Source organism: Haliotis rufescens, unplaced genomic scaffold (assembly GCF_023055435.1).
Source record: "Haliotis rufescens isolate VD_foot unplaced genomic scaffold, xgHalRufe1.0.p SCAF_17, whole genome shotgun sequence".
NCBI classification, from domain to species: Eukaryota; Metazoa; Mollusca; class Gastropoda; order Lepetellida; family Haliotidae; genus Haliotis; species Haliotis rufescens.
The window spans coordinates 29637-56529 of NW_025963857.1; the positions used below are offsets into that span (position 1 = coordinate 29637).

The window sequence follows — 26893 nt, forward strand, 5'->3', positions numbered from 1 at the left end:
CAGTCTCCGAATATAAAAGTTTGTTTTTCGTTTTCATGCAATCTATTTTTCCATCGACAACGCGCACATTCTTGTCAATAGATATAATTGTTTCTTTCACATTTCCTCTCAATTCAAGTAACTCAGTCTCTTTCTGTTTGAGTTGATTACGTAATTGAATTAAGTCCGTCTTCATTGACTGTTCATTTGAACGAAGTGTCTGAATCACAACCGTACACCTTTTCACTTCATCGCTCTTTTCATCATATGCACTGATTAACTGTAACATATCTCTGTCATATTTGTCTTGAAATTGATCCAGTTGTCTGCACACACTGTCAAACTTCTTGTTCACATCTTCATGCAAGAACATTAGTTTCGCCAATACACTTGACAGTATGTCCTTGTCCTTTTCCATAGCTACATCAGTAGTAGCCTTCATACAGGCTTGCTTTGGTCTACTTAAGACATCAGTCTGAATCACATGAGCTGGAATAGCACCTTCAACAAACTTATAAAGCAGATACACATCAGATGCATATTTTTCTGCTACGCTTTTAGTTTGACCACTTCTATTGACTCTCTTAATCAAAATGCCCTCTGGAAAGTCTCCACACTCTGCTTTAGCTACATCATAGACAGATTCTCTGATATGATTGAGCCCTGTATCATCATTATCATAGGCGTCAACCAATTTCTGCTCACAAGTCTTTCTATCATTTTCGCCAATTATCTCTTCAAGCTGCTTCAATATATTGTAGTCCAGTTCATCAGGCAGTTGTGTTGAGTACGCTTGAGCACTTTGACTCATTGTCAATATAAAGGTATAAAGAAGGATTGTTTTACCTTACATTGAGATGTCCAGTGGTCAATCACAAAATAGTCCAAATATCTCAGGGTAATGCATCATGAATCTCCAGTAATTCACAATTATTTTCGTCCACTCTCTCACAAGGCTGAAGTATGCATCATACTGTATCACCCTTGTGGGCTTATGTCATTACATAACCCTTGTCTGGAGGAGCTACAAAAAACACGTCCGTTCAGCTCGGCGTCCAGTGTCATGTATGTGTGTGTACAGGGGTGTATGTGTGTGTACAGGGGTGTATGTGTCTGTACAGGGATGTATGTGTGTACAGGGGTGTATGTGTGTGTGCCAGGGTGTATGTGTGTGTACAGGGGTGTATGTGTGTTTACAGGGGTGTATGTGTGTGTACAGGGATGTATGTGTGTGTACAGGGGTGTATGTGTGTGTACAGGGGTGTATGTGTGTGCGTGTGTGTCAGGGTGTATGTGTATGTACGGGGGTGTATGTGTGTGTGCCAGGGTGTATGTGTGTGTACAGGTGTTTATGTGTACAGGGGTGCATGTGTGTGTACAGGGATGTATATGTGTGTACATTGATGTATGTGTGTGTACAGGGATGTATGTGTGTGTACAGGGATGTATGTGTGTGTACAGGGGTGTATGTATATGTACATGGGGTGAACAGGGGTGTATGTGTGTGCACAGGGGTGTATGTTTGTGTACAGGGATGTATGTGTGTGTACAGGGGGGTATGTGTGTGTACAGGGGTGTATGTTAGTGTACAGGGGTGTATGTGTGTACAGGGGTGTATCTGTGTGTACAGGGGTGTATGTGTGTGTACAGGGGTGTATGTGTGTGCGTGTGTGCCAGGGTGTATGTGTATGTCCGGGGGTGTATGTGTGTGTGTGTGTGCCAGGGTGTATGTGTGTGTACAGGTGTTTATGTGTGCAGGGGTGCATGTGTGTGTACAGGGATGTATATGTGTGTACATTGATGTATGTGTGGGTACAGGGGTGTACGTGTGTGTATAGAGATGTATGTGTGTGTACAGGGGTGTATGTGTGTGTACAGGGATGTATGTGTGTGTACAGGGGTGTATGTGTGTGTACAGGGGTGTATGTATGTGTACAGGGGTGAACAGGGGTGTATGTGTGTGTACAGGGGTGTATGTTTGTGTACAGGGATGTATGTGTGTGTACAGGGGGGTATGTGTGTGTACAGGGATGTATGTTAGTGTACAGGGGTGTATGTGTGTACAGGGTAGTATGTGTGTGTACAGGGGTGTATGTGTGTGTACAGGGGTGTATGTGTGTGTACAGGGGTGTATGTTTATCTCAAATACATCAACATAGTGAAGTAATCAGGATTACCAAGACGAGTGGTGGATGGTCATACATTTATTGTATATGTACATGTTATCAATAAAAGTCCATAGATTACAAAAGTAAAACACAGCAAACTCGAAGTAACTGCATAATGAAACGATCATTGTGTTTTGTGAAAAGTAATTATATATAATTAGAATACATTAAATTTCCCGTGGGCGGTCGAGATTTGTTAGTTTTACTTATACATGTTATTAATACATGTCGATAGACCTGAAATTTGATCTGTGCATATATTGTTAAAATGCTCTGCAGGTTCTGTTTTGGACTACTGGTAATTTTAGAAACGGCTTCTATTGACATCCATAATGATTCATACTTCCATACTTTAAGGTGAGGTGAGGTGAGGTGAGGTGAGGTGAGGTGAGGTGAAATTGAGTTTAACGTCGTGTTCAAGGTTATTGCACTAAAATGCACGTGAGTGTGACGGCTTTTACAAGTCCAGACTAATGCCGATTTTATTGTGCTAGCCCATTAAGTACCACATTAACATGAATACCCCACTTAGACACAACATACTGCCGAGCCGACCAGTCTTTGTTTTAGCCCCTTAATGCCGAGTGCCAGGCAGGGTAACAACAAGTATAATCTTTGAACGTCTTTTGAAATGACGCGTCAGGGGATCGGACCCCCGCTCCTCGGGCAGACGCTCTACCACTATACCAAAGAGGCGGTCCATTCCATCTGTTAAGGACGCCCGCCAGTTATATCATGGCGTGCCAGCTTCACGTGGGAGGAAAGCCAGAAGTCTTGCAGACCTCAGACGTTAACGAAGTTTGTGAGACCCAACAACACCGGTATGGAAACATATCAGAACATATCACGGATTCGAACCCACGAACGTATGATCCCAGCACGTTCTGCACAGTGTAATGCAGCACCTTAAACGACTGGGCGACCCGTGCCCGCCCAATTATAGAATTTTACTATGCCGTGCAGGCAAATATTGAACTTTAATACATAACCATGGATCGATTTCACTGGGCCACCAGTGGCCAGCCGTTTTAAACACAGAACTATGAACCCATAGATCGATTTCACTGGGCCAGGTTCCGTCCGAATTAACGAGGCTTTATTGTATACATTTATGTTAATAAGTGCGTGAGTGATGTGTTACATCGCAGTTAGCAATATTTAATCTCTGTCTTGCCAGCCTGGGCCAAGAAAACCAGTGATGACATCAACGATCCATGACGTTCGCCACGGTGCCACACAATCAGCCAGGTCACACACTACACTCCCTTGATCCCAAGGAGTGTTCATCATGCGACACCAGATCTTACGCTTGGCAAAGTATATTGGGGACTAGGTTTGTCACAAAATCTTGGTGGCGACCTCAGCCGATAGATACCGCCATGCATTATTGAACCAGTTGTGTGATGAGGTGAAATAGGGTTTAACGTAGTGCACACGAGATTGGTGTCGTGTGCAGAAAGGGGATGCCATTGTGACCAATCTAGCTCCTGTCTTAATTTGGGTAATTCATTAGATGGCTGTCATTAGGTTGCCCTGAAGTCATATAATTGACAGAACACAAGATGCTCGATGTGAGTGAGTTGGAATTTACCATGTAATCAGCAATAATCATGTCATGAATATGAGGACGATATCGCGTTCTGGTGTGAATCATTGTTGTTAACTTCTTATCAACTTCCCATTGTAGGAAAACCACACATATATTGTCATGTGGGCACATATTGCAGACCCGGCTTGTAAATCGGAAACAGGTCGAACAACCCGCTATTGGAAAGTTGTAGCCATCCCTCTTGTCACATTGTCTTGTGGATAATTTTTGTCCTCTGAATCTTTATGGATAGATCCAAATATGACACAATTAGGTGGTTTCTCTGGTCTCCTTAATTCCTTGCTCTGGTGGGTAAACTAGTGGATAGGAGTTGGCTATTTGGCCGTTATTGAACGATATCAGATCATCGTTATACCTGAAGCTGAAGACAAACTTCTTGGCATTTCACATCTTGTCTTGTCAGTAAACTTCAGCAACACATGGGAGGCAGTCATTACTGGACTGGTGTGTAACCTGGTGGAGTATCAACAAAGCTGGTACTATTGCATGTAAATATTTATTTCATGACAGAGTTGTGTTCTTCTACTACCCACCAATATAATCATGGACCTCGTGATATAATCATGGACCTCGTGATATTATCACGGACCTCCCAATATTATCATGGACCTCCCAATATAATCATGGACCTCCCAATATTAGCATGGACTTTCCAATATTATCATGGACCTCCCAATATAATCATAGACCTCCCAATATTATCATGGACCTCCCACTATAATCATGGACCTCCCAATATTATCATGAACCTCCCAATATAATCATGGACCTCCCACTATAATCATGGACCTCCCAATATTATCATGGACTTCCCACTATAATCATGGACCTCCCAATATTATCATGAACCTCCCAATATAATCATGGACCTCCCACTATAATCATGGACCTCCCAATATAATCATGGACCTCCCAATATTATCATGGACCTCCCAATATAAGCATGGGCCTCCCAATATAATCATGGACCTCCCAATATAATTGTCTCTAAAGTGATCACCAGTGATGCTTGTTACAAAGGACACAATTCAACGGTGACAATGCACGGACCAACTTTCCATGCTTACAGACACAGCATTGTTATCTTGTTCCTTCAGTGAACAAGGTGATTTGTAGCTTAGGCCAGACCAAATATCCTTAGGTGTGTTTTTCCTTTTGTTGAAGTAAGTAAAACAGTTAATTAAAAGCTTGAAACCCTTTCCATATTCATAAGAAATCTCTTCCGAAAGCATTTCTTATAAGTATTTTTGGTCAAGATAAATAATCAAGAAATGAATTTCAAAAGTTACTTCACTTCTAACTCAACAACAAGAAGAAATAAAACTGTTATCAATTTTGTTTTTGAAAAGTTCATAAAGTAATGACTTCATTTTAATAGCCTCAGTGTGAACTGCACACCAATCTTGCTGAGGACAATCAAGGATGTTAATTGTGCAAGCATCCACAATGACCACTTTTGCAACTTATTAGGGATCCAAGCCACAATGGCTGAGAGCTCTGTTGTAATTGTTGGATTTATTATTATCATTATTTCCCCCTTTTTTTGTACCAGGGACACCTCAATAACCAGAGTTATTCTTATTATTACCAGGTACAATTAGCTCACTACGTACAAGAAGTGATTTATTGTCAATAAAACATTTATAATGATGTGAATTTCAACTTAAAATCCTGTTTTAAAATTAAAACAATGATAAACTGCAGAAGTAAAACGTTTAACAAATGAGTCCTAAAACTGTACAATAAGATGACATGTATTTATACAATATATTAAAGAGACAAAGCTGAGGACATTGATGTAAAAACACAAAAGGAGGAAACATGACGTCAATAATGTGACTGCAGGTGTATAACAACACAAATACCACATTTTCTCTGTGTGACCAGGAACATTGTTTTATTTCATCTAGCTCCTAGACCTGGATGTAGAGTGCTGGTGTTATTTTTTCAGGGTGACGATGTTACAGATTTATTATCTTCTTTTCTTCACGCCAGGGAAAAGACAGTTGGTTATTGGAGATCTGGCACTATTTACAGCCCCAGTGCTCATTTTTATTGAACTGTATAAGGGGCTTAAAGGGGAAGTGTACACGCAAAAATCATTTTCTTTCTTATTTAAAAAAAAAGGGATTTTAGAATTAGTTAGTGTCAGTGTTTGAAAATATACACTCATTTTCCTCACAGTCAATGTAGCGAGCTCACAATAGGTGTGAAAATGTCATGCCGTTATGAGGCCTTCGTTTTCCGAGCTAAACAGGCCTGAGTTATCCCCCTTAGATTATGACGTAATTGGCGCCAATTTAACTGGGTCCCTGTCTTGTCACAACGCAAAAGATATCAAGTTACAGTTTATGGTGAGACAACATGGCATCCGATACCTTGCCTGGTCCGAAGAAGTTCCCTTGACCCTTCAAGAAATCGCAAAACCATACGATTTTGAACCAAAACGAGCAAGCTTCGCGGTATGGAAACGATGAAAATCAAGTGGAAACAAGAGAAGACCCACATCACCTAATTTGTCACCCGACCCCGACTCGACATCTACACAAGTAGGCCTACCAGTGACAACGTGGTAAGAATAACACTTTGATGTGTGTATACCTAAATTACCTATATGCTCATTATTACGTTTTCAGAAGCGGAAACGTAATATTCTATGAGATTTTTGTCACGCCTGGTGACCCGCATGCTTCGTCAGCAGGCCTATTCATCCTGTATCAATGCTACTTGCCAATATCAAGAAACAAATACGATCTGTCGCCAAACGTTGTCTCAACAAGATTACACATTAGGCCTACCAGCTAATGACGAGACCATATGCTTAGAGTAACACGAAAATGGGGTACGTCCCAGTACGTTTCTAAAGTCGGTTGCCGAGTGGAAACGTACTGGGGGGAAAAAGATTCTGTTTGATAATTTCCCATCCGAGTTCAAAATACCTGCCATATTTATTGATAAGTAATTGGATGTCGTACTTCACACTTCACACCGTCCCCATTTGAAAGTGAAAAGATAGATCACTCAATTGATTTGTTTAGTGTTTGAAACCAGTTACTGCAGGAGGCCTACAGTATCTTATTCTATTTAATAGATAATTGGTTATTGGTTTGTTCTGACAACCATTCATAGAAAATGCATTGCAACTTTGCAGGGAAACTATTTATCATCTATTATGGGGCCAGATTTAAAAAAAAAAATGTTTAGAAATTATAAAAAAGAAGAAATATCTAATATATAATTAATTATTAAAAACAGTGGGTGGTTTCACTGAGTGGACCAGATATATGTAAAATGTTTACAAAAAGCTCATTTACTGTCAAAATCAATACATATAAATTATCTAAGAAACTATAAGTAAAACTTGTTGAATATTAGTGAAAAATATTTGAAATTGTAAATCTTTGTTTGGAAATTTGGACCTCCCAACCTGACCTTTTGAGCAAAACGTCTGTAACAACCACCCTCTAAAATGCAAGTGAAATATGCAATCATTTTTTTATATGAGTGAATGAGTAGGGTTTTACCCCGCTTTTAGCAATATTCCAGCAATATCACAACTCGGGGACACCAGAAAAGGACTTCACATGTTGTGCCCATGTGGGGAATCGAACTTGGGTCTTCAGTGTGACGATCGAACACTTTCACCACAAGGCTACCCCACCATCCTTTTTAATATTAACACTTGAAATAAAGTTTAGAAAACATATAATATGATTTACTTTCATCAATATATTTTATTATGCATTTTAAGATCTATCATGCACAACAAACAAATCTGACAAGTAAAATAAGAGATTCGAGTACCATAAATGTTTATTTGCCAGCAAGTTGTGAAAGCATATGTAACTTGTAAGGTTATTAAATTACATCAGTGATATTGAAACATGCCCACAATATTTCAAGAAGTATTCAAACCTACAGTAATAAACACATCATGTCAACATGATAGAACTATAAACTGTTTTGATATTTATTGAATTATTAACATGTAATAAATTTTTCATCATAAGTTTCTGTAATACACGATGGATGATGCTGGATCAGGTAGTTTTGGGCAAGGGCAAAGGCCGGGGAAAAGACTGAACAAAATATCACAAGCACTGGCTAAATGCTCAGTGGCAACTTGTTAGTGCACTGGTTGACTATTTCAAAAGTACAGCTCTCTTGTTGTCTGAAGCACTGTACCTCACAAGACACTCTAATAGTTTATGACTTGTAACTCTGCATGAAAATAATCACAATTTGCACTCAATGAAAATGGATCTCAACACCAGGGATTTCTTGTGACACCGGTGGGGCAGGATACTCTCACCTTTCGCGAACACCTGGTATCATCACTATTTGATAGCGATTCATTAACACGTGCTCATCATTTAGTCAGAATCGTACCATCAACTGTTTTTTACAGAGATTTCATGTGAATATGGAAAGGGTTTTGTCGTATTTATACTCTACCATATCATTGTGGGACCTGAAAAATATAAAAATAATTTTAACATAAATTTGTCAAAACAATATGTACACTGACTAAATAATTGTAAAGAAGGTGGTAATAATCTTCAGCAGTGTCAGGCATGTCACTGGGTGCCTGAAGACAAATATCATCAGTTAACTGTGTACAAATTGTATCAGATCTTAACTGTTATATGTCATTCACAGTATACTTTCATTTGTCATCCATACTACACTTTTACAACAAAAGACAACAATATAGAATATAATAGATACACAAAATAGTTCAATACAGAATTTTTTTGCATATAGTATTTACATTGTGTGATTATTCATTGTCAAAATATTATTTTGTACCTCATACTGTGAAGCACGGTGTGCCATGCTTCTTGTGTACATTGGACAGCGACTTTACACCATGATGGACTGTGGACCTGTACTTTCTGGGCATTGGTGTCTGGCATGACTTGGCTCGAAACTTCATATTTGAAAGATACAACATAGAAACATTAACACTTTTGTCATCTATATCCACTATCACAAAATATAAAATGGTAACTTGATTTTTTTCATGTATAAATGTGCTATAAATGTATATGTGTGTAAATTGCATTGAACATGAAATTTGAATATTTTGGGTGGTAGGTGGGCGATGATTTTGGTTAGTGACTGGATATTTTGTCAGCTACAAACCTGCAAAACCAGATATCTTTTTAAATAAAAAATATATAAAGCCTCAATATAAAAAATAAACATGTTGCAACAATGTATTTTTGCGGATTTTTGCTTCAACAGTCTGAATCAAAATTATTGTACATGATTATTTAAAGATTAGGTACACACACAAACACACACACACAGAGAATTTCAGTGAGTTTATATAATTTATAATTTGTTTTCCTGTGTTATTATAAAGTTTTTTAATTACCGAAATGAGATGATTTGTGTTAATTCCAGATGGGAATGGCTGTAAAACAAAATCATTACGTAATACAACTTACTCCATCAACAGGATTTTGCTGCATACTGCAACGATCAGCTGATCAGGAGTATCGACATAACCATGCAGGAAGTGAACACCTGAACGAGACAACATCGCGGATGTTCATGATTGTCAAGTGAAACAAATATCACCCTACTCCTGCTAAAATACATTTCTAAAATACTACTGTGTTTAGAATAAACTAAAACAGCAAACTTACCTGATCGAGTTACTTCAACTTTACGGCGTTTGTTTACAAAAACATCCCAGTCAGGGTCTTGATGAGAGTGCTGTCCCTTTGGCCCGTTTCCATATAAGGATCGTACACCATCCACTTCCGATCAGTTTCAGCACAGGACCATATGTAACTTATAATAGTAACAAAAACGGCCTTCGGCCTCTTCTATAATTTTTTGGCGAGGTTTTTTAATTGTTATTATTAGTTACATATGGTCCTGTGGTTTCAGAACCAGCAGGTATCTAAACTCTCACGGAAGACGACAGCAACTCAGCAAGAGCCAATATGCGCAACACAAATGAACGAATAAGCGCAATTCATACAACGGACCCTTCCAACCATAATCGCGAATCTTACAGTATGTTATCAGTGCACACTGTTGTCTTCACAGTCGCGATTTTGGAAAACGAAATAATTTTAGAGTAATTGTGCTTAGCTTTGTATCTCGGCTCGGCACCGAACAAAACAATAGCTAGGCTGCGCATCTGAGAAGATAGAACCACACACCTACATACACCATGTACCACGTGAAACGCGTCTAATAAAGTCTTATGACGTCATTCCTTTATCAATTGGCACCAATGACGTCATATTGCAAGGGGCATAAGCCATGGTGTGTTTATTATGGAAATAGAACTCTCTGTAAATGTGAAAAATATGAACCGATTTTATGAATAAAATAAATTTGATACGTGTGATATTTTAATTGTTTTGCCTCCGAAACTACTAGGTAAATACTTTTCATGATGAAAAAGTACAAGAAAAATAGGTTTACTTTCGTGTGAACTTGCCCTTTAAGTTCCAACTCTCACAGAGAGGAAGTATGTTAATTCATAACAAGGAGGTAGAATCCTGGTGTTATCATTTCAGGGTGACGATGTTACAGATTTATTTTCTTCTTTTCTTCGTACCAGGCAAAGGTCAGTTGAATCAGACATGCCTGATGGCTATTGGGGATATGGCACTATGTAGAGCCCCAGTGCTTATTTTCATTGACCTGTTTAAGTACGGACATTTACACGAGGCCGGCGTTAAGTCTCAGCTCTTATTGAGAGGAAGTATGTTACTTCATAATTACACAGGTACAGCATGGTCTTGAAGCACGACTACATATACTATAGAATACAACGGTACTCCTTGCTAGAGATGTTCTCGAGGGAAACAAAAACACAATGTCAGCTGTTTGGGGAGAAGTATTCTCTCATCTTGACCCAACTGTGACAATAGTTTTTGCAAAACTGAGAAAGAAATATGTCAACGTGAAAGTTTTGTACATCAGATGGTTATGTTCAGCATCCTATGTTATCCAATGTAGGATATCTCCATTCGGTAATGATAAACACCCAAGACCCAATGGCCGTCACAGCTTAGATTCGGAAGTGACATGCGCACTTGCGTACCCTCGATACTTGAACAAATCAGATCACTCTTTACAGTTTCCTCGGTCGGTAAACGAATATTTACATCAATACTTTGCAATGTTTTAAAACATGCTGACTTTTAATTATGTGGCCCAGAACAAAGATATGTATGTTTTTTTCTGATTTTCTGATTTTTCCGTCGAAGGTTTATTTAATTGCTTTAATGTTGACACCGTTACAGGTGACAGGATGTAACACGACATTATACTTATTACGTTCTGAACTGTTATGGGTAATACAAATACTTGAAAATATTTAATAAACGAGCGCCCAATTGAAAGCTGGTCTGTAGTTGGACACAATGACTAATTGCTGTATAAAGTAAAACATAGAACTGATATTGTGGTGAAATATGTCACACACATACAACCAAAATAAAAACTGTTTATTTAGCTGCTGACAGCCAACGTTCTGACCACAGATTACGTTGTGAGCTGTTATGGAGAGAGAGTTGTTGGTGTCGCCCATTGAAGACCGCTTCATCTATCTCCAAAACCACTTCATCCCCGTCACAACAACGTCATCCACGGCAATTGCACATCATGTCAGTAGACTGACAGTGTCACGGAGATTGAAGGAACATGGTATCCGATCACCTCGACCCGACCGTGGAATGACGTTGACGCCGGCGTTTGCAGGTTCAAGACTAGGGGCGAAACGTTGTCTCTGATGAGAACAGATTTTACCTATGCCGAGCTTATGGTGGTCAGCGTGTGTACAGACGTCAAGGTCAACGCCCATCACCGAACTGTGTCCAAGACGTTCAGCCATTTGGAGGCAGTGGCACCATAATCTGGGGAGGAATCTGTGGAGACTTGAAGAAAAGCTGTTTAAGAACCGACCATTTGATATGTACCCAAGGATTGATTTCACTTGGCCACTCGTGTCCAATCATTCCTAGAACGTAAATACAGACCCACAGATCTATTTCACTGGGCCTACCGTCTCCATACATTTATACAACATAACCACACACACATGGACTTAATTCACTGGGCCACTCATGTCCAGAGATTTATAGAACATTACTACTCACACATGGATCTATTTCACTGTGTCAGACGTATCTAGGAATTTATAGAATATTACTACACACCAGTTCCGCGCCAAATGTCACTTGCTTGAAAATATCTGTGGTCACATTCAGCATAAGTAATTATGTTAAAATGACAGCACTTAATATGGTTAGTTTTAATTACTGGATGGGAGTACATTAAAAAAACATAAAAGATTTACATAGAATCATCCAATCACAAATGCCAGATTGGTTAATCTGCACTGAATGCTCTCTACGAACACTGCTGGTCGACTGATTCTGATTTTGTTAGTGGAACCTACCGTAAACTTGGGGGATATTCTGTCATGGGTATTAACTTTTCCTATACACTGCAAGTGTGTTACACCCACCCACATGGAAATTGGAGGCTGTCCATCAACGCTGTGGTAAGACAGTTTATATCATTATACAGTGAATGCTGAATGATATTCAAACGTGTTTCGGCTCCCAGTACAGTTACGAGTCAAGAGAATGTCTCAAATCCAAGCTACTATATCCACAATTGCAGGCTTAACATTTCAATGGAGATGTTTCAGTTGAATACTTTACTGTTTTAATTTTATCATAGAAACGAAGATTCATGATAATTATTGTTAGGTGGTTGTCGAACAAGCCGCTAAGACAGGTTGTTATTGTATTTTTATTTTACTGTTTCCCTTTTCAGAAAACTAAGAATAATTCTTTACATTTAGCAAATAGACAATATCTGGTGTATTATTAAGCAGCCATGTGTAAGTTGTTTCTGAATTTGATCACTGGGTGCATGGACATCTGAAATATCTCATATCTTTCATTTCTTACACACCTGTGGGTGAGCAACCCATTTGAGATAACTGGTATCAAACATATGTGTGAGATCGAATTCCAGGCCCGTGATTGGCTACTCCATGGTGATGACCTGGGGTCAGATGATGACGGACTACTTTCCTGAGTGTAAGTCATTCATAAGTTGCTCGTGCTTCAGTCGAATGTTCACCTACGTCTGTATTGAACAACAGGACCCACGCTCCGGTGCAGTGGTGACTCAGCATAACACCACTGCCACAGGCTAATTTGCATATCACGTGACTGGACTTTTCTCTGGTTTGTAAACAAACGCGCTTTTTCAGAAATCAGTATAAATCGGACAATGCAAGTAGTTGGGGGCGCTTTACATATTGTTTTGCATAATTATATATATATGCTACTACAACTGCGACAGTGAGTTGGATGACAATATATATTTATACATCAAAGTGACCGTATCGCTAGCTCTCCGTTGGGCTTCGATGACAGCACGTGGATACAACCAATGTAAACAAAGGATAACTACGCAAAAACAAATAGACGTTCACGTATAAGGATACTTTCTTAATGAACCGTAACCATTCTTTGACATTTGTTTATGAAAATGTGTAGACTTGTCAAACATGAAACGGATGAAAAACATATGCAATATCTTGAAAGGACTGTGAAAGATGTGACGAATCGTCACATGGCGCCGGCCTGTGGCAGAGGTATTATGCTGGCTGGCTGCTGGCCGCAAGGAACTCTGGGTAGGAGAGTGAACAGGACCGTGTAATTAATAATAAAAATAAACAAACTCGTCCTCGTCTACGAGTTTGTTTGTTATTATTATCAGTTACATTATCTGTTGTTATGTCAACATTATCGTTTTTCAGAGTGTAAACCCCGTGGATGCCACAGCGACACATATGTCCCTTCTCGTCAACCCTCACTTCAAAATCGAATAAAATTCAAAATACATCATGCAGACACTTCACAGTTTTGAATTCCCCCTTCTGTTTATCATTTACTGTCATTTTAGGCAATTCAAAATTACTGAAAGTGACTGAAAGTTAGGTACATTGTAAATCTCGCCAAATCACAATTCACGGCGTTATATAAATATTTATTATGTGTTTAGAAATCAAAATATTGGATATATACTCGAATAATTAAAGTAGAAAAATACCATATTAGTGATCACGGCTATCACATCACTAATGCTAACTCTGAAACGTCGCTGATAAGCCTAGAATCGTTTAGAATGTTTCTGCAAATATGCACACACGAACGCCGAAGTGTACGTTCCGCCATATTGGATTGTGTTTACAAAATGCCGATTATGTGACGCCTATATTCGATCAGGTATATTTCAAACTCAGCTGCTATACATGCATCCCTGAATTCCTCATACATTTTCGAAACAATGGATAAATGGTCTTAATCACCAATGTCAAATACCTAGATGAAATCATGCTAAATAAATTAGGTATGGACACGAAAACTGTGCTCGGAAAATTGTACTTGCTGAAATGTAAACAAAGCAAAATTCAGATTTGACACTGTAGCATTTAAAGAGGTACTTCCGTCTAATTGTTGCATACATTGGCTCGATCACACGTTTGAGAATATTCATGGGAAGAGTATCGTTGCACTAATTATGGAATTACACATATTTACATTACAATGATGTGGTAAATTCAACAGAAGCCGTAAAAGTTTCCGTTCTGTGTGACGCCATGACTGACGCTAAATCACGCACAACGATGACGGTAGGCCTAGTTATCTGCATTTCTGACTAATTCTCTTTGTTACATTGGAAAACATGGTAAACAAATAACAGTACGCAGATTGTCAGAATGTTTCTGATTACTTACGTGACACATTTATGTGTATACGATCCCTTAATCAACAAAAACCTCCTCTGGAAATCCCGCGTAGTGTTGTCAGTGAACATGCCTTTTCGTAAAAGTCGGTCACCGGTAGTGATGTCATACGGAAGTAAACATTGTTGTACATATTTGGTAATTTCTTTGAGGTGTAACCTTTCAACTTGGCACCCAGCGTGTAAGCAGCACATAGGATGACGTCACTTATGACAGTGGTGTTACATGTATAAATGCGCTACTGCAATCATGAGAATAGACAAATATCATCGGTTCGATGCTAAAAAGGTGCGATTTTAGGGTGTGTAAGAAACAGATTACTGCACTCGTGTCTGTCAGAAACCATTGATCTTACAACTCGTTGTTACAAAGCGTATCTAACTCGCTTTCGCTCGTTAGATACGTTTTGAAACAACTCGTTGTAAGATCAATAGTATCTGACAGACACTCGTGTAGAAATCTCTATTTCTCAATCATATGGCAGTATGTTTCTTGTACACTTGATATGTCAAGTCAAGGGTTAAAGTCTTCCTCAAGGTCATGTTCAATTGAGAACGTGACCCTCGTATACAAGGTCAAGTTCACCGTGAAGGGCATTCGTAATCTGTGTTTGCCAATTTAACTAATGCCGATACTTATTTAATGAAAATACAGAAATAGTTTTCAGCGCGGTGGAAATAGTTTTCTGTATTTTCATTTTAGTTTGGGTAGACAAGTTCGGTGACTTGGTTGATGCATGTAAATCACTGGATTGTCTGGTCCCATTATTTACGGACCGCAGTCATATAGCTGAAACATTGCGGCGTTAAACAACAAACAAACGGTATGACACGACCTTGGACCTTCCACCGACCTTCCAGTCTCTGGACAGACGTTCTATCCTCTCGGCCACCGAGGCGACCCAATGCTCCTGGAATACCAGTAAAGCTGCTGCGTGTGTTGCCTGTGATATATGTTATGTAACATACTACTTGAAAGAAGTGTCAGTTGTTGAAATACTAGTATACACATTTGTCTTGGCGTCATTTTATGCGCTGCTTCATCGAGAGACTGTACTGTGCACGTGCGCATAAACTGCACGTGGCCGTTTTGGGTAAGTGCGCCTTGGCGGCGCAATTCATTACGCAGAGATGCGTCCCTCGGGGAAGCCACAAACCTGTGATCGTTGGTTTGAATCCGGTACACTCAGAATAGGTCTCTTGGTGTGTAAGCTCCGTGCCCCTGTTCTTTGGTTTCACCAAAGTGGTATTTAAACGACTCTCCGTGACGACTCTCTCATAATGATGGAACGCTTCGCCATGTCGTCTGATGCGCCGGAATTCGGGTACAGAGTTGTACCCCTTAGTCGTATAAGGATCCACCGAACGTGTGTCCACAATTATCCCTGATTTAGATCTATGGTAGCACCGTAAACATGCCTGTGGGATTTAGGGCATTGACGTCTCTGACCTGCATCACTTTCACTCTCAAATTAACCTGTATTAACGTGGTCATAACTGTTACAGAATAAACCACCCGCTCTTCAATACTGCCTTACAAGAATATATGGATGAAGTATGATTGATGAAACACTAAAGGACTAATATCCTCTCTGGTCACATATGGCTGTTACATATGCTCTTCAATAGGAATCTAAACATCCCCTTTAAGCCATCCATTTCATTCTTAGACACAACCAACAAGAACAGAGAGCTATGAAGACTAACCACGAGCTTTCACGAACCACTATTGAACAAACCAGTTTTAAACTACGTTCCATGTACATAGGTGGATCCAGGGGGGGGGGGGGGGGGGGGGGGGCAGGAGGCGTTCCTGACCCCCTCCTTTTGAAGACCCAAATGTAGTATGTTTTAGGCAGTACAGGGGCTGTCGGGTAGCCTAGTGGTTAAAGTGTTCGCTCGTCATACCGAAGACGCGGGTTCGATTCCCAACATGGGTACAATGTGTGAAGCCCATTTCTGGTGTCCACCGCCGTGATATTGTTGGAATATTGCTAAAAGCGGCGTAAAACCATACTCACTCACTCACTCACTGTAGGCAGTACAGTAATCTGAGAGGGCATTTTATATTTGGAATCCTCCCTTTTGAATATGCTGGATCCGCCCTTGTATGTATACGAGTAGCCTCACAGGTTCTCAGTGCCTTAACATGTTACCACGGGATGGACAGGAAACTATCATAATAACCAACATGTTCCAGCTTTAAATAAGTTTCAGGTTAGAATCGTCGTGGTAGCCAAGTATTGAGTCTGGTTGTGATGAGAGTGTGACGTGTTGTACATGCTGTGTACATATGTCATCTGGCCTACTTAATTGTAAACTGCATGTGATGCATATCTTAAACAAACTGCTGACCCGAGATAACCAATGACTGACGACGTACATAGACAAGTCGTGGACATTGCACCTAGTCCACAGTTTGCCACCCAACTCGGGAGGATCACACACAGGTGTTATTGCGCCCACCTTCAACACGAGATATTCACACAGTTCTCGGAGGACTACGTTACCAGTGTCTCAGCACCAGCAAGGTAATGTTGCGTGTCTATTTGCCTCGTGTTTTCATGGCTGGTGCTAGGTATTCAGTGTGTCAGCAGCTGAGCAGTTGTTACATTTGGCTAAGCAGTTGCAACATTTGGCTAAGCAGTTGTCAACCATTTCTAGAACATAGGTACACACCCATAGATCTATTTCACTGGGCCTACCGTCTCCATGCATTTATTAACTACACACTCATAGATCTATTTCACTGGGCCACCCATGTCCAGACATTTATAGAACATTACTACACACCCATGGATCTATTTCGCTTTGGCACCCGTCTCCTTACATTTATAGAACATCATTACACACTCAATGATCTATTTGACTTAGCCACACGTGTCTAGGAATTTATAGAACATTACTACACACCAATTCCGTGCCAGATGTCACTTGCTTCAAAATATGTGTGGTCACTTTCAGCATAAGTCATCATGTTAAAAACGACAGCACTTAATATTGAAAAAAACATGGTTAGTTTTAATTACTGGATGGGTGTACATTAAAAAAACGAGGATAAAAAAACGAGGATCCAAGATCACAACAAAGTCGTGTATTGTTTGTTGTATTCATTCATATACAGATCATGACGTATCAACGTTAATCGATAATTATATGTATGTGTTGTCAACAATGTGTGTGTATTTATATCCTGTACTGGTTTAAACCATAGTCATCACAATCTCCAGTGTGTCACCTGTATACCTACATACTGTTTACAACACGGAAGTCAGTCGTCTACTTTCGTTATTGTAATGAGGACCAGTGACCCACTAGGAATATGGCGGGAGATATTCAAACGTGTTTCGGCTGCCAGTACAGTTTCGAGTCAAGAGAATCTCTCAAATCCAAGCTACCATATCCACAATTGCAGACTTCATATTTCAATGGAGATGATTCAGTTGAATACTTTACTGTTTTAATTTTATCATAGAAACGAAGATTCACGAATAATTATGGTTAGGTGGTTGTTTAACATCTCGCTAAGACAGGTTGTTATTGTATTTATATTTTACTATTTCCTTTTTCAGAAAACTAAGAACAATTCTTTACATTTAGCAAATAGACAGTATCTTGTGTACGATTATGCAGCCCCGTGTTAAGTTTTCCCTGAATTTGATCACTGGGTGTTTGGACATCTGGACATGTCATATCTTTCATTTCTCAATTATATGGGAATATGTGTCTTGTACACTTGATATGTCATGCCAATGGTTAATCTTCAGATCGTAGCCTGACAAAAGTTTGTTCAGTTAAAACGAAAATAGTTGTGAGTGACACTCGTATACAAGGTCAAGTTCACCGTGAAGGGCATTCGTAATCTGTGTTTGCCAATTTAACTTAGGCTGATATTTATTTAAGTGTTATGCATGTACTTGTTATGTTATTTGAAAACACACGCATGACAAGTGGTGACAGGTGACAGCGACCTACTTTCATTTAGCAGCACACTCTGGACTTTTGTTGCCACATTGAATTCTATTAAGGACCAACACGTGTTGTTAATATGCAATCTGGATCGTCCCATGGAGTCGTCTTGAACATTTTGAGACGATAATGAAGGTCAAATTGGCCCTCAATGTCATACAGTCAAAAATGCACTTTGTTCACAATGACGCAAGCAGTGTTTACTACAGTAGGAGGAAGGTTTGTATATATCATCTTTGGGGTGGGGCATTTGAGTGGCAAGGTTGTGCGCTACCTTTGAATGAAGTTCAAGCTTCGAAAGTGCATACAACTTTCTTATTGAGGTAGCTAGAGGCATCAAACTTTTGTTAGTTTCTATGTCCTCATATTTTCACAACCATTTTGCGCTTAACGCTCATTTGACTGGTTATTCTCTTGAATATTCCCTAACCGGAAGTGATGTCATATGACTTACAATGATGTCATTACAACATACACGCCTTCAGGTTCCTTAGTACTGTCAAGGTCGACTTCTGGAAATGGCGGTGATGGGGGACTGCTTTTTCAGGCACTTCCAAATACTCTTCTAGTTTCAACAGAATATGTTCAGAACAAAGAAGGCGTGTGCAACAATGTGAAAAGATTTTTTTCTGTGGAATCCTAGAAAGGTCATTGTCGCTTTATCGACTTGTCACATTGTCACTCTTAAAGAAATAAGCAAACACTGTCAAAAATTGACCTAAGCATGAGAATGCGACAATGCGACAACACTACACTTTGACAATTTATCCCATTGTCGCGCTTTGAATAATATATTTATTGCTTTGCCAAAGGGCGACAAGGCAACATTTTTTCAGGTCGAAATATGTTAGGTTATTGCTATGTCACATAATCAAAAATGTGTAAACGGGACATTAAAATTTATGGATGACAACGCAACATTGCGACATATTGATAATGTCACGTTGTCTCCCTTTTCGATTAACCGTGCGCACGTGTAGTACGCGAATAAATCTACGCATGCGCAGAAATGGATATACGCCTTTTCAAACTCCCATGATCTTTTGTTAGCCTCAGTGGTTCTAAAATCAAAGTAGCAATGGCAATGTGCGTTGCTCTACACAAAATTAAAACATATCTTTCATTGATGCTTTAAAAATTATTTCGTATCATTTTCTTGTCGTTGTCTGGATTTTTTTTTAAACCAAACGTGTTATCACAGCAAGAAAAAAAAGCTTTGCATTTTTTAAATTCTGGTTTCTGGCCAGGTCGTTTTAGTTGCGTCTCCGAGGCGTAGCAGAAAACTATCATCGTGGGTTCGAATCCCAGCGCCATACACATGCATCACTTGGGTGTTTCCCCTCACTTCAATCTGACAGGCAGTGAAATAACTAAAATATTGCTCAAAGTGGCCTTAAACAGAACTCGTTCACTCGCTCAAATCTACGAATTCGCTGTGCAGAGTTGCATATTCTTGGCGTGCCAGAAACCTATGATCGTGAGTTCGAATTTCAGACTCGCCCTGAATATTTTATTTGCTTTTGACCTACCGTATAGCCTCGATTAAGCGCCTGGCCGTATATTTGGTTGAGCCACTGTTTATATAGCTATCATTATTAATATGTGGCATTGTTGCACTATCACTCATTTCAACTTTTTTTCACACATTTTGTATGGACCGACAATGCGACATATATCAACCTGGGAAATGCTACAAATTAACAAAATGTCGTGTTGTGGCATTATGGCATTGTCGTGTTTTGGTTAATTTTGACAAATTTTGTTTGTTTTTGTAAGGGCAACAATATACTTTCTAGGGGTCCATAATATACTGATACTTTGATACAGCTTGAAAGTAACTCAACTGGGATATTTGGCACATGATTATACGGGAGACCAAAGAATGTTACATAAAACCAGGGTACTGTTGAAATCCTGAACCTTAACATGTTTCAGATGGCAACCTCTCAGAAGCTTAAGGAACATTTCCTGACCTGTACAATATGCACAGAGGTGTTTGATAATCCCTGTACGCTTGTGTGTAATCACACCTTCTGTCGGAAATGTGTCGTCAACTACACCAAGACCAGACCAGAAGCCATCAGTGCCAAGTCCCTCCTCTGTCCATTCTGCAACAAGATGACGAAAGTGTCTGCCCCTGAGAGACCAGTGGAGGAGTGGGCGGATGACGTCAAGCCAATCTTTATCATCCAGGGACTCTTGGACTCGTTTGGTCCGGGATCTAAAGGTAGATAAATCTGATTTTCTCCCAGACGGATTAACTTCTAACGACAGACAATTTTAATTTTCCCTTAACACCAGAGCTACATCGACACTATGTGCATGAAGCTCCAAACTCGCTGAACTATTGACATATTTGAGTTTTTGCACAATCGTTTCATCTATCATAGGACTCATGAACAAAGACGTTTGCAAAGTGGTGTATAAAGACTTGCGCTTTTGAAGTATTTCAGGCATTCCATTCATATCAAACATATCTTACTCGCTATGATCAGCACTGGCCTTTGGTGGTTTATGCCTTTGATAATGTTGAGATTTACCCAATGCAGGCACATGGTTGTCGTCTTTCCACTGTGCATGAATATCAATAAAATCACTGCAGATATTAGAACTGAGAAATAGAATTGGATTATTTAGGACAGGATTTCTCTTCCTCTGCCCCACAGTCCCATTTCCCTGTCCCACCCACACCTGCAGTCCCATACACCTGTCCCAACAAGCCTTACAGTTTCATTCCTCTGTCCCACCCTGTCCCAACCACCCCTGCAGTGCCATTCCCCTGTCCCGCTCTGACCTACCAATTCACTCCAGTCCCGTTCAATTGTCCCGCCCTGTCCCGCCCACCCCTGCAGTCCCTTTCCCCAGTCCCTCCCACCCCTGCAGTCCCATTCCCCATTCCCTAACCACTCCTGCAGTCCCATTCCCCTGCCCCGCCCTGTCCCTCCCACCCCTGCAGACCCATTCCCCTGTCCCTCTCACCCCTGCAGTCCCTTTCCCCAGTCCCTCCCACCCCTGCAGTCCCATTCCCCTTTCCCTTACCACTCCTGCAGTCCCATCCCCTGCCCCGCCCTATCCCTCCTACCCCTGCAGTCCCATTCCCCTGCCCCGCCCTGTCCCTCCCACCCCTGTAGTCCCATTCCCCTTTCCCTAACCACTCCTGCAGTCCCATTCCCCTGCCCCGCCCTGTCCCTCCCACCCCTGCATTCCATTCCCCTGTCCCTCCAACCCCTGCAGTCCCATTGCACTGTCCCGCCCTGTCCCTCCCACCCCTGCAGTCCAATTCCCCTGTCCCTCCAACCCCTGCAGTCCCATTCCCCTGTCCCTCCCACCCCTCCAGTCCCATTCCACTGTCCCGCCCTGTCCCTCCCACCCCTGCAGTCCCGTTCCCCTGTCCCTCCCACCCCTGCAGTCCCATTGCACTGTCCCACCCTGTCCCTCCCAGCCCTGCAGTCCCGTTCCCCTGTCCCTCCCATCCCTGCAGTCCGATTCCCCTGTCTCGCCCTGTCTTACCCGGCCCCGCAGTCCCATTCCCCTGTCCCTCCCACCCCTGCAGTCCAATTCCACTGTCCCGCCCTGTCCCTCCCATCCCTGCAGTCCCATACTCCTGTCCCTCCCACCCCTGCAGTCCCATTCCAATGTCCCGCCCTGTCCCTCCCACCCCTGCAGTCCCATGTCCCTGTCTCGCCCTGTCTTACCCGGCCCCGCAGTCCCATTCCCCTGTCCCTCCCACCCCTGCAGTCCAATTCCACTGTCCCGCCCTGTCCCTCCCACCCCTGCAGTCCCATTCTCCTGTCCCTCCAACCCCTGCAGTCCCATTCCCCTGTCCCTCCCACCCCTGCAGTCCCATTCCCCGTCCCGTCCTGTCCCGCCCACCCCTGCAGCCCCATTCCCTTGTCCCGCCCTGTCCCTCCCACCCCTGTAGTCATATTCCCCTGCCCCCCCCCCCCCCCCCCCCCCACCCCCACCCCACCCCTGCAGTCCCATTCCCCTGTCCCTCCCACCCCTGCAGTTCAATTCCCCTGCCCGTATGGATACCAAATGCTTAAGTAAGAAAGTTTTATTTAATTGGTCCATCTCCCGTTGCTGGTAGTTTTTCCGTTGGTAGAAAGATATAAGGAGATATGAACACATATAAATAGTTTAAGTAGGTGAAATGTTATTATGCAAATGTAATGTGTTTACAGACACGACCTACTGTACCTACTGCCAAGAAGATGGGGAGACAACTCCGGCTGTTGTATGGTGCTCGGTCTGTGATGAGGCACTCTGTGACAAATGTACTGGAGCTCACAACCGCATCCCATCATTTCGTCAGCATGACGTCACTGACCTGTCTGGAGAGGTAAAGGCTAAGGGAAGACAAAAGGTCAAGGTCATGTGCAGAGAGCACAGACAGGAGTCGCTAGAATTTCTCTGTACGGATTGCAAGAAGGCAGCGTGTCAGAAATGTTGCATCATTTACCACAGGAAATGTGACGCCGTTGTCACGATCACGTCACAGATAACGACAATGAAAACACAGCTGAGAAAAATAAAGAAGGCATTATCAAAGAAGGAAGATGAGATGAAACTACGTGTGAATGAAAAGGATTTGAAAAAGAAATTAGGGAGAGATCATTATTCACTGATGAAATCGAACATTCAGTCCGAATGCCAGAAAGTTAACAATCAGGCCAAGGAGAAGGAGAGGAAGCTGTTAGATCAGATGGAAGACATTTCATATAAACACATCGGGCAACTGAAAGCAGACATTAGGTCAGGTGAGATGTCAGTACAGATGTACCAACAACAGGCGGAGCTGATAGACCAGGCTCTACAATCTGAGTGTGACATGGATGTGTATGAGATGTATCAGGGATGTGAGACGGGTGATGTGGAGGCTGTCGGAGACGCAGATGTGAAGGAGAGAGGAAGAATATCCAAGGTCACATTCAGACAAGACACGGACAAGCTGAGTAAATCTCTGGAAGATCTACAGCTGGGAGAGATAGATGTCCTGTATGAGGATGTGCTGGACCTGAAGGCTACTCCTGTGTTACACGACACCATTAGCGTCAGAGTACCAGGAGACAGTAACGTATCATACCCGCGTGACGTGACAGTGATGGTGGTGAATGACACAGATACAGTTGTAGTCACAGACTGGAACAACAACAATGTGAAGTCCTTCTACACCAGGAATAACCAGACACGTCACAGTAAACTCAGTCTGGGTGGTCGACCATGGGGTCTGACAAAGTTGACACACAACCAGGTGGCCGTCACTGTCCTGAACATCAAACAGATTGTAACAGTAGAAGTCAACCCTGACCTGGTGCTGCTGTCAACCATCACAACCAGCAAAGAGTACTCGGGCATAACGTCCCTGACACCATCAACACTAGCAGCTAGTTCCCGGCCTCCTACCTGTGTTGATATCCTGGATATGGCGGGAAACGTGCTGAGGTCAATCAGTCCACTCCAAAATGGTAGCAAGATCTTACAATATCCCAAGTACCTCTGTACCACGAGGACAGGAAACATCCTGGTGTCTGACCAGGGAACCGAGTGTGTCGTGTGTCTGACCCTCGAGGGAGAGGTGGTGTTCACCTACAGCCCGACAGGAGACACAGCACTGAAGTCTCCCCTGGGTATCACAAGTACCAGCACAGGTGGCATCCTGGTGACAGACTACTCTCTAAACAGAGTCATCCATCTGACGGAGTCAGGACAGTTTGTCAGAAGCATACTGACACAGCAGGACGGTATCATCAACCCCTGGGGTGTGTGTGTAGACGGACATGGCCACGTGTATGTTTGTCTCAGGAGGGAAGGAGTTATTAAGGTGTTCACATGTTAACACTGACAACGTGTGTTTGTGACATATATATGTGTATAGAACTCTCTCAGGTTCCTGTCGTCTTTAGGAAGGAATTCATAAAAGCCCAAACAATATTTTACTGATTATCCGCAAGTTGCCTGAAGGATGACGATGTACTATTCAGGATATCTGAGTCACATGCATGTCTCACAGTACAATAATCATCAAATGTGTTTTAAAAACAGCTCAGATACGAGACCTGTCCATGTTAATCTCTAATACATCAACATAGTGAAGTAATCAGGATTACCAAGACGTGTGGTGGACGGTCATACATTTATTGATTTTATGTGTACATGTTATAAATAAATGTCGACAGACCTGAAATTTGATTTGTGCATATATTTTTAAAGTTCTGCAAGTTCTGTTTTGGATTACTGGTAAGTTTAGAAACGGACTTTGTTGAAGTTAAGTAAATCAGTGAATCAAAAGCTTGAAACCCTTTCCCTATTCATGAGAAATCTATTCCGAAAGCATTTCTTATAGGTATAATTTCTTATAAGTCAAGGTAAATTATCAAATAAATGAACTGAATTCAAAAGTTATTTCACCTCAAACTCAACAAGAAGAAGAAATAAAACTGTTATAAAAAATATAATTTATTTTTAAGTTTTTAAGAGTTAGCCACCATTCTTGCTGCAGACAGTCACTGTTTGTCACACCAAGCATGTTAATTCTGCAAGCAAACACAACGACAACTTTTGCAACTTATTAGGGATCCTAGCCACAGTGTCTGAGAGCTCTGGTGTATTTGTTGGATTTATTATTATCATTATTCCCCCCGATTTTTTGTTGTACAAGGGACATGTCAATAGTCAGAGTTATTTCTATATCACCATGTACAATCAGCTCACTACGTACAAGGGGTAATCTATTCTCACTATAACATTTATAATGATGTGAATTTCAACTTAAAATCCTGTGTTAGAATTACAACAATGATAAACTGCAGATGTAAAACGTTTAACAAATCAGTCCTAAAACTGTACAATAAGATGACATGTATTTATACAATATATAAAAGAGACAAAGCTGAGGACAAAAGGAGGAAACATCACGTCAATAATGTGACTGCAGGTGTATAACAACACAAATACCACATTTTCTCTGTGTGACCAGGAACATTGTTTTATTTCAGCTAGCTCCTAGACCTGGAGGTAGAGTCCTGGTGTTATTATTTCAGGGTTACGATGTTACAGATTTATTATCTTCTTTTCTTCATACCAGGGAAAAGACAGTTGGTTATTGGAGATGTGACACTATTTACAGCCCCAGTGCTTTTCTTCATTGAACTGTTTAAGTCCGGGCATTTATCCCTTAAGTCCCAACTCTCACCGAGAGGAAGTATGTTACTTCATAACAAGGAGACCTGGAGGTAGAGTCCTGGTGTTATTATTTCAGGGTTACGATGTTACAGATTTATTATCTTCTTTTCTTCATACCAGGCAAAGGTCAGTTGAATCAGACATGCCTGATGGTTATTGGAGATCTGGCACTATTTACAGCCCCAGTGCTTATTTTCATTGACCTGTTTAAGTCTCGGCATTTACACGAGGCAGGACTTAAGTCTCAACTCTCACTGAGAGGAAGTATGTTAATTCAGAACTACATAGCAACAGCATGGTCTTGAAGCACGACTACATATACTACAGCATACCACGGTACTCCTTGCTAGAGATGTTCTCGAGGGAAACAAAAACACAATGTCAGCTGTTAAATATGGAGCAGTTATTCTCCTCTGGACCCTTCCTACAGATCTGAAACTGTGTTTGTATATGTGCAACACTGAGACAGAAATATGTCAACATCAAAGTTGTGTATCACATCACACGGTTACGTTAAGCATCCAATATTATCCGACTTATGATATCTCTATTCTGTGATGATAAACACCGCAGATCCAATTGCCGCTACAGCTTCGTTTCAGTAGTGACATGCCCATCCACAAAGACTCCTAGGCACATACTCTGTACAGGAGATAAAGGCACAGTGGCGATTTAGATAAAAGATTGCCATGTCTCTAGCTCACCAGATCTGTAGCTCACCTGGATATGTAGTCAACAGTTTAAAATGTTAGCAACGAAGATTTGGGAGAATTTAGGAGGATCACACTTAGCAATAACAATAAATAATACCTGTAACCATGGTAACATGGCCAAGTTGCCTAGAGTGAGTGAGCATGGTTTTATGCCGCTTTTAGCAATATTCGAGCAATATCACGGCAGGGGACACCAGAACAAGTTGCCTAGAGTGAGTGAGTATGGTTTTATGCCGCGTTTAGCAATATTCCAGCAATATCACAGTTGGGGACACCAGAACAAGTTGCCTAAAGGTCAAGTAAGAGATGACACAGTTGACTAAACAGGCCAGCTCTATCACACTTTGTCAACAATAGTCAAGCTGTAAAACTTGCGTCAATGAAGGATGGAATCTTGAAGGTTGAAGAGTGGCCACCTTCATCTAGTATCACACATTCACAAGAAGGATGATAGTTTAACTGTTAAGTAC

General features: G+C 41.2%; 1 protein-coding gene and 1 long non-coding RNA gene across 3 annotated transcripts; one reads left to right on the top strand and one right to left on the bottom strand.

Moving 5' to 3' along the window:
* Nucleotides 1-5499: 5499 nt before the first annotated feature.
* On the bottom strand, nt 5500-26524 carry LOC125381139. The gene is made up of 2 exons (XR_007221698.1): nt 25755-26524; nt 5500-5675 (listed from the first exon to the last, which is right to left on the bottom strand). It is a non-coding gene; the product is annotated as an uncharacterized LOC125381139 (long non-coding RNA).
* Nucleotides 16597-24737, top strand: LOC124114413 (tripartite motif-containing protein 2-like). 2 transcript variants are annotated; one of them, XM_048397375.1, is made up of 3 exons: nt 16597-17087; nt 20461-20752; nt 22710-24737. In XM_048397375.1, exons 2-3 carry the CDS (start codon nt 20461-20463, stop codon nt 24362-24364), a joined length of 1947 nt encoding a protein of 648 aa, XP_048253332.1. In that variant the 5' UTR covers nt 16597-17087; the 3' UTR covers nt 24365-24737. The 2 variants fall into 2 exon arrangements, with proteins under 2 accessions (XP_048253332.1, XP_048253331.1); XM_048397374.1 differs by lacking the exon at nt 16597-17087 and having other exon boundaries at nt 20279-20752.
* Nucleotides 26525-26893: the final 369 nt, after the last annotated feature.

Bases quoted from the DNA above. Each gene is read 5' to 3' on its own strand.
- LOC124114413 (XM_048397374.1), top strand. From the start codon at position 20,452: ATGTTTCAGATGGCAACCTCTCAGAAGCTTAAGGAACATTTCCTGACC. The intron at 20,753-22,709 runs GTAGATAAATCT...ATGTGTTTACAG, and splicing joins GTTTGGTCCGGGATCTAAAG to ACACGACCTACTGTACCTAC.